At 43.3% G+C, this 14,596-nt stretch overlaps 1 protein-coding gene across 1 annotated transcript; it reads right to left on the bottom strand.

The window, feature by feature from the left end:
• Positions 1-1,153: 1,153 nt before the first annotated feature.
• On the bottom strand, positions 1,154-2,293 carry msx1a (muscle segment homeobox 1a). The gene is made up of 2 exons (XM_070848742.1): positions 1,800-2,293; positions 1,154-1,642 (listed from the first exon to the last, which is right to left on the bottom strand). The coding sequence occupies exons 1-2, from the start codon at positions 2,230-2,232 to the stop codon at positions 1,224-1,226; spliced, it is 852 nt and encodes a 283-aa protein (XP_070704843.1). The 5' UTR covers positions 2,233-2,293; the 3' UTR covers positions 1,154-1,223.
• Positions 2,294-14,596: the final 12,303 nt, after the last annotated feature.

The following is a 14,596-nucleotide window of genomic DNA, read 5'->3' as shown; positions in this document are numbered from 1 at the left end:
TGCTCATGGTGTGGCTCACAAGAGCCTCTTAGCTCGGTCTTCAAGCTGATCAATATTCTATTTTAACACAGTTTAAGAGGCCTGGTAATAATAATCCATTCTGCTTTTGTCCCCAACTTTTACGTCTCAAGATGCAAAAAGTTGAAGGCCTCACAGCAGGCCTTAAACTGATCCTAAAAATAGATAAAGAATAATAAAGAATAACTATTATCTCAAGTTTTCATGCAATATTTTTCTTTTTCCAGCAGACTGTCTGTAAGATAGATGGCTGTGAAATGGGTCAAATGTCGGTGCTGCAGGCGCCACGAGTGTCAGGCAAAACCAACAAGTGCGTAATGAAAAAGAATAAACAATTTATTAAGTTATGTCACAAATATATTCATAATATAAATGAGGATATTCTTCAAATATACATTATTTTACAGTACACACATCCCTTCCGAAGGGAATCATTCCAACAACAGACAGTGCTGTTATAAAAACAAATGCTGTGGTTCTCCAAATTCACAAAGAGCATTTATTGACACTGGATTCACTAACCCACTGCAGTTCCGCATTGATATGAATGCAAAAAATAATAATAATAATAAATGGAAAAGTATGGGGGGTGGTTTTTTGCCGGGTGACAGCAGCCCAATGATGCGATGAGACACAGTTTAAGTTTTAGAGCTGCGCAAAAGTCTCTGACCACTGATGGAGGCTGTGGAGGAGCCTGTTTACCAGGCAGCATGGAGGCACAGCAGTGGGCTACCTGTGGCACAGCCTTGTGCCCATTCGTGGCCAAATGTGCTACATTGTTTCCCACCTCTGCGCCGCAAAAATGTCCAATCTTTTAGTCGTTTTAGTGTCACACTCAGATTATTGTCTCAAATCAGATTTTCTAGTGTCAATGCGTTCCGTTGTTATCTCAAAGTCCACTGACAAAAACACACCTAAGACTCGAGGTGGAATGACTAAGAAAGTTGGATTATTTTTGCAGTGTGTGAACTTACTGGCGAGGTCAAGAGAGGTGGATAAACTTCAAGGTCCTCAGAAGGGGGTCTGTTTGGAGGTCTTGGCCCCCTGACAAGCTGTGACACTGCGCTCATCGCCAGGACGCCTCTTTATTTAGCACAGTGTCACCTCGGCTGTCCGAAGCCTCCCCCCCTCTCGCTCGGGGCCCTCAGAAAGTAGTCTAAACCCCCTCGCGTCCCACAGCGTGTGCCCCTCGTCCTGCGTCCCTGTCAGGCGAGGTGGTACATGCTGTATCCGACGTGCGCGGCGTACAGTCCCACGGGGGAAACCGGCAGCGAGTGCCTCTGGAAAGGGTGCGACCCGGCGTAGGACGCGGGGACGTGCGCACCGAGAGGAAAGGAAATCCCGAAAGCTGGAGGCAGCATAGGCTTGGCTGCCATTTTCAGTTTTTCAAGTTCTGCCTCCTGCAGCCGCTTGGCTTTGGCTCTCCTGTTCTGAAACCAGATTTTGACCTGCGTCTCCGTCAAGTTGAGGGAACTGGAGAACTCTGCGCGCTCGGCGATGGAAAGGTACTGCTTCTGGCGGAACTTCCTCTCCAGGGCCAGCAGCTGGGACGTCGTGAAGGGGGTCCGGGGCTTTCTGTTGGTCTTGTGTTTTCGCAGTGGACAGGCAGGAGGACTCAACCTTCCTGTAAGAGGACAGCACGCTTTAATTTAAAACCTCGGGGATGCGTTGCGTAATGCCAAACCTACAAACTGTGAGTGGGTCTAAACATGTCTAAGAACGTCACGGTACACACATTTAACTCAGATATTATTTGTATGATCTAGTGACACCAAACTTACGTGGAGGCGTGGGAGAAAACCGAGGACTCTGTATCCATGAGGTCCTCTCCTGACTGTCCGGGCTCTCGGGTTTAATCAACACGTCCTCTGGCATGTTCATGATGTCGCCCACTGAGAACGAGGAGCTCATCGCTAAAGCAGGAACTGAAGTATCCAGACTACCGAAAGTTCCCATCCTTGCGCCCTTTCCCAGCGCCTGGGACGTTCCGGGAACGGACGTGGCATCCGGGGACGCCACCTCTCTGCTGGGCTTCCTATCAGCCATCAGTGCCTCGACGCTGAAGGGCAAAATAGCAACTTTGGGCTTCCCGGTCTCCTCCGCGGGGCTCAGGCTGGTCTGCATGTCGCCTCTGCCGACGAGAACCGAGCGGGGAGGAAGATCTTCGGTTTTCAAACCAGCGGTCAAAGCTGACATGGCGATCGATGGGGCCATACAGGTCCGGCCGGCACGGGTGAGGGGACTAGTCGACTCTCGTGGGTGTAGCTGAAAGAGTTACACAAAGTTACTGCGGTGCGCCCTGGGGTGACGGTATCCTCATGTTTATGTGACCAGATTGGAGCGCACGGCTGTAATAAGGCAGGCGTGGAGAGAGAGGCGGCCAATCAGAGGCCAGATGGGCTGGTCCCTGCCAGACTCTCAAGAAAAAAAAAAAAAAAAAAAAAAACTACAGTGGGAAAGTTAACAATAGTTACTACTTCTTCTTTTTTTTTTTTTTCCAAACAACCAACTTCAGATAAACACAAACACAACAAACTCTTAATGAGCCATAGTTTCATCCAGACTAAATCCCACAAAATGACGCTTTACCCCATAATTATATCCTACATTAAGTTATTGATATTCTATAATTGGGGCTATGGGCATTATTTCTATTATTGCTCACCATGTTTATCTTTAATAACCTCTCTGCCCCAAACGTTTTGACATTCAGACTCCTATGATGGCTGACTCTGACCATGTGCTAAACCTGCTGAAGGGAGCCTTGGATGTTGCACAACAGTTTACTGCGCCTCTTTATGTGATGAACCTCTTGCAGCGCGCTGTTTATTGATGGCTGCGGGGCTCTAATCAGATTGAAGCACACAGGCCTTCGCAGTCATTTAGGGGTAATTATCGGGCTTGGGGGAGGGATCACTAGGATTTTTTTCTCCCCCCCCCCCCCTCCTCCTTTTGACTACATCCATTAAAGTCAAAAATTATGTGGAGTCGGTGGGGGCAGAGGGGAGGAGGCAGCGTGGAGCCAGGGAGGGATTTAACCCAGGACTGTCATTGATTTACCTGGCCATACCTCATGTACCTTCTCATTATCTGCAGTCCATAAAAAGAGGGGGATTTTTTATTGCTTAGAGAAAATATGTCACTGGTTCTGTGTGCTATGCTTCTGATGAAAGGATGAAAAAGCACGCGTAAAAGTGTGATTTGATACCAAAAAAACGTGCTCTAAACTTGATAAAATCCACTTATCTCAGAGGAAAAACACGCAAATAGATGACATTTGTTGTGCTGTGCAGCCAGTTCTCAGGAAAGCGTCTGCGTTGCTAATTGCCAAGCATAAACAATCTGTCACGATTTGTCAGTCTCCCTAATGGGCAGACAAGTTATGTTGTTTTTAGGCGCCAGCAGCGCTCGGATCAAAGCGCTCGGCTTTAGGGAGACTATTGAAGAAGTTGAACCCGCACCGAGAGCGCAGCACCGCCTCCTCCTTCACCCGCCCTAGCCCAGGGACACTGAGCCATTCAGCCTGAAAAATTAGCTTTTTCTCAGCCGATCGCACGCCATTTCCATCTATTCAAATGAGCGCTACGGTCGGTGTGATAGCAGAAGAAAGCGGTCAGCGTCCACTGGTTGCTCCCAGAGTCCCTCACCGACGAGGATTCCTCGGTGCGTGTGTTTCCCAAGATACATTATTTACACCGCAGATCCTTGTCTGGGGAGCTCTTATGGCTTTGTCCAGTGTGTGTGTGTGTGTGTGCGTAAACACAGCGTGGATCGTTAGACCTAAAAACCAACCCTCCTCTTAATCTACCTGTCACTGTGCCATCGCGTTATATGGAGGGAAATTAAAAGTAGTTCCAAGAAGCAGCGCCTCATAAAACCTGTTGTGGTGTCTTGGCTGAAACAGCTGACGGCTTCCTTCACTTGAATCGCAATTAGCATTCAAGGTGACTCAGTGGTTTACCTGTTTTGCATGTTTGGGCCATGAAGATGACAGATATGGTAAATAATTTGCTATTAGCTGAGGCCATTGTTAGGCTAATATAAGAAATGTGCCGTGAGGTCTTTTATTTTGGTAATTCAAGAAATAAAAGGAAATGAGGCCTGGAAGTTTTATCACTTTATAGATTGGATTTAAAATAATGTTAAAGGTAACAGAATAATAACGTTTTTCAAGTCATTTCTTGAACCACAGGTGGGCCTACACACACTTCCGGTTCATTCACATTTAAAAACGCAGCCTCAGGTGTTTTGTCTTGTATTTTACAACAGATCACCTGGTTCCAGTCGGATCATATTAAAAAGAGAAACGTAACACACAAATCTTAATCTGTCTCCTGCTCAGCAGCACATCCTGTGTGCGCGTGCGTGTGCAGGTAGCAGGCTCCTCTGCGCAGCTGCGGTGCGTTTGGAAACACTTAAAGCCTCCAAACGGGCGGCGTTGTTCCGGCAGCTTTGAAGTCACCGGAGTCTCCGGGCTCCCACGTCCGTCTCAAGCCCCCTCTGCTCGGGGCTCAAACACTTAACCCGTCCCCCCAAGCCGGAGTCGTTAAACGGGTCTGCGTAAACACTCACCGGCACACGTGAGACGCATTAAAGCGCGCGGTGCTGCTTGAGGTGCATCATCATTTCTTTTTCTGCCACTGATGTGTGCACGTAAATCAGGTTTGATTGCAGGTCTGTGATTAGATTATTATTCCCACTGCATTTCCCCCATGTTGGACACATGGGTTTGATGACCACAGTCTGATCTGATGTGAGGTGATGAGAGCAAAACCACCCTTTTGTCACTCCTCAGCTGCTTGATGGATTTATTTATGATCTCGCCTAAAAGTGGATCTGATTTAACATCAATTTAACCTTATTGTGGGCTTTTGGTTGCTGTCCTCGGCTCCAGTTTATTTGTCTTGTGAACAGAGGTGCTGGAAAACAATGTTGCTGGTAATTAGCATCCCAAACACTGGCCTTTGAAGAAGACTGATAGTCCGTGGAGAGGACGATTACCATACCGTTTTATTTAAATCCAGAGGCAACAAATGAGGGCCGAGCTGAAGTACAAAACAACTGTAAGGCTCATCGGGCCTTTATTTAACTTTCTAAACTACTTTGATTCCCAGTCAGGAGGCAGTGGCTTCAGACAAAGGCCCATTGTTGCCTCCTCTGAAAGTTGTCTTAACCCTTTTCATGCAAGGTCTGTCAATTTAGACTGTAAAGACATTAAAGGGAGGATCGGTGTTAAAAGGCGTTTTTCAGGCAAAATATTTGCACTTGCTGCACTAAAAGACTCTACTGGTGGACAATGACATCGCCCATGTGAGTATAACTCAAAAGATTTAGATTTATAGTGAGCTCTGCGCCTGCGCATTGGAGATACTGTCTGACGAAGTTAACTTTATTAGTCCAAATTTCTGATCATCTGAGCAACATTTTTGGTGATTTTGAGTTAATTTGAGAGACTTTACGACGCACCTCAGAGAGATGAAACACACCAGCCGGCAGTCCAACCCCAAAGTCTCCATAATTATACATAATGTATCCTATTTCAAAGCAATTAGCGCAATCAGGCGGATCGGGGCACTTTGCTGCCAGTGCGTAACAATGCCTCACGGTCATTTAAGCTTCAGGATGCCACTCACACACTGTGGCTCACAGGTCCGCCTGCAGACTGAAGCGCCTCAGTCAGGCCGAGCAGGTGTATGTGTGTCCACAGTCAGCACCTGGTTTCCCAAGGAGCCGGTTTAGAAAACAACGCTTGTAATACCTGTTAATACAAATGCATACAGGTCTGCTTCAGTTTTGACATACAGCAGCCCGGATGGGACATAGCAGGGGATTATAGACTTCGCTTAAAAAAAAAAATTAGAAATAAATCCTGAATCCAGAGGTGTGTGGCAGTTTTAAAATGTATGAAATATACTATGAAGCCTGGTACTGTAGCTTTTTAAAAAACATATCAGGCCCTACATTAATAATAATTTTATATAATAGGTCATATTTATTATTATTGTCATACCCACTTATCACACCTTACTGTAGATCACAAGTTAAATATAACTCTAATTTTTAAAAACTATTTAGCAGCACTTATTTTTATTTCTAGCTTCTGATGTTTGAGGGAGAATCAGCCTAAAGCAGCTCGATGTGAGTCCTCCAAACCTGAGCAGGGAAGCAGCAGCTCGCAGGGAGACGGAGGCGCTCCGGATGACGGTGATGAATTCATCTGAAGCTCCGGCGATTAAAGCGCTTCATACGGGACCCAGAGAAAGAGGAGGAGGAGGAGGAGAAATAGATGTTTCTCTCTCTCTTTACCCCCCCACCCCCCCCTTCCAATTATTAACTCTGCGAGTCACTCAGATCCACCGCTTAGTGAACTTTATTCCTCATTCATCTCCCTCACCTTTCCCCCGGCTGACAGGCGGGATGAATGTGTCCCACGGTGATGATAAAAACCCTCTCGCTGTTCAGGAGGGAAAAAAAAGCGCCGTCGCCAGCCTAGCGGGGGGGGGGGGGGGGGGGGGCATATTGTTAGAGGAGAGACATATTTGCCCGGCATCGCCTCAAAATCACACGGAAATGATGCAGGATGGTTGTTAGAGAAAGTACCGACATCCCGACTCTGATATAAACCAGCTGAAGACCGGAAATATTGTCTACTGTCCCCTTTTTTTCTCCTTTTGGTTTTATAAGGAGCGCGTTTTGGTAAGAAGTTTAGTTTTTAGACACGTCTCCTGTCTGTGAACCGGGTCCGATGCTCGCCTCTGATTGGCTGTCAAAACCGCAGCAGCACTTTAACAAACACCTGTGACCGCATCACTGTTTGTTTAAATATTAATGCGCTAATTGAAAAGCACCACCGTTACTGCAGTGACACTGAGCTTGTCTAAGGACTATCATGTCTGTCGGAGGAATATCATTCAAAGTAATTAACCGAGTAGGTAATTAGGCTCTTGAATAAATACATTAAATAAATATGGCAACTTATTAATAGTATATTTAATATCGGTACAATAGAGAGTTTAATTAATCTTAACTCTTGTAAATTGGTTGTGTGTTTTAGCATTTTCAATCTGCATCCAAAAATCAAGACATTTATCTAAAAAAGCACGTGGAACTTGCACAATATAATTTCCGGTTATTATACATTAATATTAGGGCCTATTGTAATACAGTCTCACTCATGTGCACTTCTTAAAAGAAAAAAAAAATACAATTAAATATTTTGTTCGTTTGATAACATTTAAAAATAAGATAAAAAGCACACATCAGCCTGTCATTGACTACATATTCAAATTATGCCTATCATTATTATTAGTAGCAGTAGCAGTGGTATTTTTCAAGGCCCTTATTTCCTAAGTTCCTTTCAAAAGGATAAAAAATAAATGTATTTTATTTATCATATATTTTTTTAAAATCATACAGGCTAAGATAAAAATGTTAATAGAATTATTAGATTAGTTGGTCGACAGTTTCTTCTTGAATGGAAAGCAGTCTGAACCCACACACACACCCACACACACACACACACACACACACACACACACACACCCTCAGTCAGATAGGATCACTTCCCCTCACACCCTGACCTCTGCATGACTTTAAAATCAAAATATTTTCATCATGTGAGCGGCGGTATCAGTTTCGGTGCCTGCCGTTCATTCCTCTGTAAAACTTAGATAAAACTGCGGCTTTTAAATTTACAACATTCCGCCGTTCAATCAAAGACATCTCAATTACCCGAGGTATTGGTGTGAAATTGAATTATCGCTCCTTTATTTCTTTCAGGCCATTAAACAGGAAGCATACTAAAATCATTTGCAAATCACTGGCCTGGGTAATATGATATAGTTCATCTAAATGAACTGATTAACTAATGACAAATCGTGGGATTTAGTTTGATAAGTCGATCATGTGGGCTTTTCAAACGCCGAGTGCGCTTGTTGATTAGAAACTAAATAGAGTCCTAAATGAAATGCTTAATAAGCGCATAACAAGCAATAGTTCTGAGCAACAAATCATTTCTCTAATCGGGTATTAAAAAGATGCTTAATGATGATGTAAATGATGTGGAGCATCAAAACGCTGCCCTCCATATTTCCCAGCGCTCAAAACAAATTGCAGGAATAAAGAATACATATTCAGTCTTATTTTAGAGATTTATTTTGGAAATACTGCTGCAACCACTATTTATGATACTGCTGTTATTATTATTATTATTATTATTGTTATTATCATTGTTACACAGTAATCTACTATTCGCTAAAAAGCCAATATCATGCTGTTCATAATAATAATAATAGTAATATTAACGATGATAATGTAAGCTTCAAATTGAGTGATTTTTATTTTAAAAGATGTGTTTATATCTTTTTTTTTTACAGTGCATACATTATACAATTCTTTTCTGCAATTTGAATAAAATCATTAAATATGAGAATTTTAGTGTTGCAATGGAAGAAAAGAAAAAAAGATAAAGATGACAGCACCCTTAATGTGTAAAACCAGTAGGTATTCTGTTTTTATTTGACAGTAGTAAGCATGATATTAACTAAATGTCAAATGATTACAAGTTGTTATGATTAATATTTCCTCCGAAGATACCATCAATAAATTCCATCTCCAGTAAATCACTTTTCCTTTACAAAACCATAATCATTTCCCATTTTCATCAAGATAGGCGAGAGTAATAACTGTACGTAATTTAGTTGGAAATTAATTCTGTGGGAACTGACATCAGATAAAAAAATTGGTTTTGAAATGTAATCATGAGGATTTATACAGTGGTGTGTGGTTCAGCCGTTTTAAAATATCACTGCAAAATCTCTGCCTTGGCCTTCCAGTGACACCATGTACATAAACTGTCCTTCACAAAAACATTAAGCCCGTCATTTTGTGCTGTTCCCTCCCGTGTCAGATCTGACCAAATTAAAGCAAACCAAAACAACAAAGGGGGGGCAGAATCAGGGGCTTTGTCTGGGAAGCTGTGTTGTGGACGGCGAGCCGCTGTGTGCCCTGTCCCTCAGATCACGGCGTAGCAGACTTGGCTCCATCCTAATCTCACAAGTCTCAACAGTCTGCAACTCAAGTTTATCCAGAGGGGGTTGAGCCTCTCGTAGCCCCCCATCACCATCCCATTTAACCCGCCCCTGTCCTCCTCCGCCTGCCTCCGCCCAGAGGAACACTCTGTCAGTGACCCCTTGCTGACTCTAGCTGCCTAATCCTTTAAATGTGGGCAAAGCCTGAAATGATGAGGAGTTGGGATTTTTTATACAGGTGACGTCCTTTGCCTCTCCGTGCTTCCCTGTGGCAGCAGGATCAGCCTACAGACACATCCTCTGGTTGTACTGGGTCAGACCGCAAACCGCACAGCGAGCCGACTGCAGCGGGAATGTATTTGTGCCACATTCAGCCATGTAGGCCACTACTGTGGGGTACTGTGAGGTACTGTAGGGTAATGTAGGGCACTGTGGGGTACTGTGAGGTACTGTAGGGTAATGTAGGGCACTGTGGGGTACTGTGAGGTACTATAGGGTAATGTAGGACACTGTGGGGTACTGTGAGGTACTATAGGGTAATGTAGGACACTGTGGGGTACTGTGAGGTACTGTAGGGTAATGTAGGACACTGTGGGGTACTGTGAGGTACTGTAGGGTAATGTAGGACACTGTGGGGTACTGTGAGGTACTATAGGGTAATGTAGGGCACTGTGGGGTACTGTAGGGTAATGTAGGGTACTGTGAGGTACTGTGGGGTAATGTAGGGCACTGTTGGGTACTGTGGGGTAATGTAGGGTACTGTGAGGTACTGTGGGGTAATGTAGGGTACTGTTGGGTACTGTGGGGTAATGTAGAACTCTGTGAGGTACTATTGGGCACTGTGGGGTACTGTGGGGTACTGTGGGGTATTGTAGGGTCATTCACTTCTGTAGGGTACTGTGGGGTGATGTAGGGCACTGTAGTTTAGTGGGGTACTGTTGAGTACTCTAAGGTCATACACTACTACTACTACTGTGGGGTGATGTAGGGCACTGTTGGGGTACTGTAGAGTACTGTAAGTTAGTGGGGTACTGTATGGTACTATAAGGTCAGACACTACTGTGGGGTACTGTAGGGTTGATCACTACTGTAGGACACTGTGGGGTACTGTAGGGTTGATCACTACTGTAGGACACTGTGGGGTACTGTAGGGTTGATCACTACTGTAGGGCACTGTGGGGTACTGTAGGGTTGATCACTACTGTAGGGCACTGTGGGGTACTGTAGGGTCGATCACTACTGTAGGACACTGTGGGGTACTGTAGGGTTGATCACTACTGTAGGACATTGTGGGGTAGTGTAGGGTTGATCACTACTGTGGGGTACTGTAGGGTTGATCACTACTGTAGGACATTGTGGGGTACTGTAGGGTTGATCACTACTGTGGGGTACTGTAGGGTCGATCACTACTGTAGGACACTGTGGGGTACTGTAGGGTCGATCACTACTGTAGGACACTGTGGGGTACTGTAGGGTTGATCACTACTGTAGGGCACTGCGACACTTTATCCAGTTAAAGGGAATCCCTCCTTACAATGAAGTCTGATCAGGTTTCATTCTGTTTGCTGGGTTCTTGGTGAGATATAACGGACACTGTGGTGTATTGAGGCCAATGAGGCCGTGCTGCTGGAGATAAATCTGCCCTGCAAATGGCCGAATGACTGAGATCACTAACATTAAAAACACACTGAAGCTCGATGCCTAACTTCACTTAAAAAGGAACCAAATGCATTCAGATTTTTTTATGCGTTATTAAATGTGGGTGCAGTGAATGAGTGCAAACAGCCTCCTCAAGTTCAAATTGCGTTGTGCTGCCTGTAGTTTGGCTTGACAGTTAAAAATCTGGTCATTTAAAGAATAGGGTGTTGCAACATCTTGCTAATCTATGCTGTTTGTATTCAGAGGTCAGGAGGCATTTGATCTAATTTAAAAAGACACTTCAGGGTGTTGTCACACACACACACACACACACACACACACACACTACAGTCACAGCTCTTCAAACAGTGAGCTCACTCCACTTGTACCCACCTCCTTCCACCACCCCACCCCTGTCCTATGGGAGACATATTTAATTTAATTAAGGCCTGTCAACGCTATTGATTTTGGCACTTTCAATTATGGCCCAGCCGTTTATGGGCTCCAAGGGCTGTGGATCTACTGATCTGTGATGAGGGGGGCCCTATCAGCGCGGGACCACATGGACGAGGAGCCTCTCTGTCTTCCTTATGGCCCTGCGCTGTCTGCAGGGACACTGACATATGGCTGTTGCCTCGGTCCCACTCCCCTCCTGCTACCCATAATTAATCCCTCATTAGACAGGTCTTTATTGTTTAATTTGTGCCGTTCGTAATCAAATTGGGCAGATTAATTGCTACAGAATTTAGAAACGGGGGTGAAAAATAACCACTTTTAATTGCCTTCAGGTTTTATGACGCCCGGGGCTCTTTAGTGAGCCATCACTGGACATGGTGAAATATCTCACACCCCCAAGAATCTTTCTACATCAGTTTTTGAGTGATAAACGGTTATTGGGCTGCTCTTTTTAGAAAGCACGGCTGCTTAGCAGAAGCTCATTAAAATGTTTCTCTGAGATATATTTCCCCTTGCAGTCCTAATTGCAAAAGTCAACCTTACAAATTCTTGTGTTTATTTATGGTCATGGCCTTTTGCTTATGTTCTGTTTGCCAGTGCTGGCTGGTCAGTGTTTTGCGTGTGTGTGCGAGAGAGAGAAGGAGTGAGGTTGAGTAAAGTCTTTGAAGGAGGTGTATAAATGTGCATGAGAGAGATAAAGTGTTTATGTGTGTGTATAAGGAAAATATTCATATATACAACTTAACAACTGGAACTCTCATATTGTAGTTTCTTCGTAGCACAGAGGGGAAAAGGGATTTGGATGAATAGTGTTAGGTGTGACAATAAAACTGTAACAAGCTATTTGCTTGACACATTTTTACAGCATATATTTAAGTGGTGACTAAAACACCAGTAGCTCCTAACACTTAATAAAGAAATACTTTTGTACGCTTTGCACAGGCACCTTGTAAATGCAGTTCTAAGACAGATTTAAGTGAAAGCAGAAATGAATGTTACAGTCAGTTTGTGTGGGTTATGGTTCACAGAGTTGACTGAAAAATTAAAGGTTAACCTTTGTTCTATGTGCCGAATCTATAAAATGCTTGAGTTTTGTAATTGCAAAGTGAGACACCTGCACAATTTAAAGCCGCACTGAGTCTGAAGCTCATTTAATTTTATTTAAAATAAGAAAAAAATTAAGTTTTTTTTTTTTTTTTACCTGAACTACTTCAATATTAGTGATCTTACTGCATAAAGAAGTTAAAATATGACTACTAATTGTACATAATTGCAAAGTTGAATACATGACTAAAGTCGTTTCAGTAGAAAACTTGAATGCAACAATAAATACGCAGACTGTGCGTACTGTGCATATGTAATGCAAGACAGGCTGGGTGTGTGTGTGTATGCAAAGTGTCATGTTTCAATGACATCATTTAATGAGAGCACTGATGTCAAAAGTGGGTTAATTGCGTCGGCTGTCGTGTCACCATACACCTTAGCAATTATAGCGTCACTCAGCGATTATGGTTCATTATCTCTCTGAGAGGCCGGCAGTCCAAACAATGAAGTCGCACAAACTTATGTACTAATTGCTTGCAGACACAACCAGACGTGTGGAGCCGGCTGAAGTGGAATATATTTAGCTTCTGTTGAGTGCGTGGGAATTATGAGGGCGAGTTACACAAATATGATTATTAAATTTCACCTGATGGACAGATGAGCATAGTGAGAAGTACAAGTGTGCTATTTAGTGATGGATCTAGGTGGTAACTATGGTGTAGGAGGACAGGATTGGATGGCTTAGTGGAAAATACTAAGCGCCACTTCAATGGCGGAATTAAGGATAATTCAGGGAGGGATATCGACTCTTGTGCTGACCCTTTTTTAGAAAGAAAAGTTGAAGAAAAGTTGGCTCTGCTTTGAATCATTAAATCCAGAGTGGACACAAGTGATCTACTCATATTGGAATTTCTGCGGGATGTGATGTTATTTATCAAACTAATCTTAGTCCACACCGTAATCCACATTTGTAGGTAAAAGTTTTCCTGTGGATGAGCTGGTACTGTCCACCATTTTGTGCCCTCACTAACCACTTTGCCCTCTCTGCACCACTTGAGACCTTATAAGGCAGCGTGGATTCCTCCGGCTTGCATGCTTCACATTATCTTCACATCCCCCTTACTCAATATCTCTGATGATTATCTTTGTTGAAGTTGAGGGCCATGACCAGGAGCCTCGGTCCTTTTATGCACAACTGGATCTCGGTTTATATTTTCTGTGTCACAGTGTAACAGTTGTGTAACTGCTTTTGTTTCCAGCAGATGGTTGTTCACTGTTATTGTGAACTAACTCTGAAGTGATTGTTTGGAGACTTTTGCAGATTTAGTTACAATTTATTGTATCTTACTTCAGCAGGTTCAGATGTTTTACAGGAAGACGTGCTTTCAGAGTTATGATTGCACCGGCCAGGTGATGACAATCAAACACAGACAGCATTATTGAATAACTTTTATATAATTACACTTCAGCTCACTTGGCCTGAAACTCTTCTCAGAAGTTGAAAGCAGTTTAGCAAGTACCAAGCGGCAATGATCCAGGTCATGTTAGGCATGTTTTAAATTTTGCTGCACTTGCTAATCAACTCATGTATCAACAGTATTTTCCTGAATGAGTTACACTGAACAGTCTCTGTAGAAACATTTAAAAGTTCAGTCCTGGTTATTTGGTGAAACTTGTGGCTGCTGGTTGTGGCTTATTCTGGGAATTCATATATAATCAGCGTTTTTCCATCATCTTGCCGTGTGAAACCTCGATTTGAAGCTGCACGAGGCGCAGGTAGTTTTAGATAAAACAGCAGGATACAGTAAAAGTATTTGGTCATTTTGCTGAGAGGTTGGGAGGTGTGCAGCCTGTTGAATACAGCTCTTCAGCTTCACAGCTTCAGTTCACTGTGTTCAAATACTTCTTTCAATATTTCAAACCGATCCGCCGTCAGAAAATGCAAAAAATAACAGTTTTGTTTGTAGACGCATTGTCGTTAAAGGAAGCTATCCGCCGTAACCTCTGTGGCAAATACATTACATTTTCTGTGATGGCTTCCTGTATTTCGCTGGTTGAACACTTTTCATGTGAACCAGTAGGATGTATTCAGATTGCCTTCGCTAACTTAATACAGCTCTGATACAGCTGTAGGAAATGTAACAATATACAGCGAGGATGATATTAATGAGATAAGATTACAAATTGCAAAACTGGATTAGATGCATACATCATTTCTTTTGATTCACTTGCGTGATTTTAAACAAGTATTTTTTCAATAAGCACAGGAACGGCGGACCCTGCCACTCACAATGAACACTACTTAATCACAGAATGTAACTATAACAAATGGCCGCTGCAAAAAAATCAGATCATGAACTGTACTCAAAAATGTAATTTAATTTCTTGAAAATCTTAAAGATTATGAGTTT

Source organism: Pempheris klunzingeri, chromosome 2 (genome assembly GCF_042242105.1).
Source record: "Pempheris klunzingeri isolate RE-2024b chromosome 2, fPemKlu1.hap1, whole genome shotgun sequence".
Taxonomy (NCBI): Eukaryota; Metazoa; Chordata; class Actinopteri; order Acropomatiformes; family Pempheridae; genus Pempheris; species Pempheris klunzingeri.
Note: the sequence above shows the minus strand (reverse complement) of the source record. Positions and strands in the feature narration are given on the sequence as shown.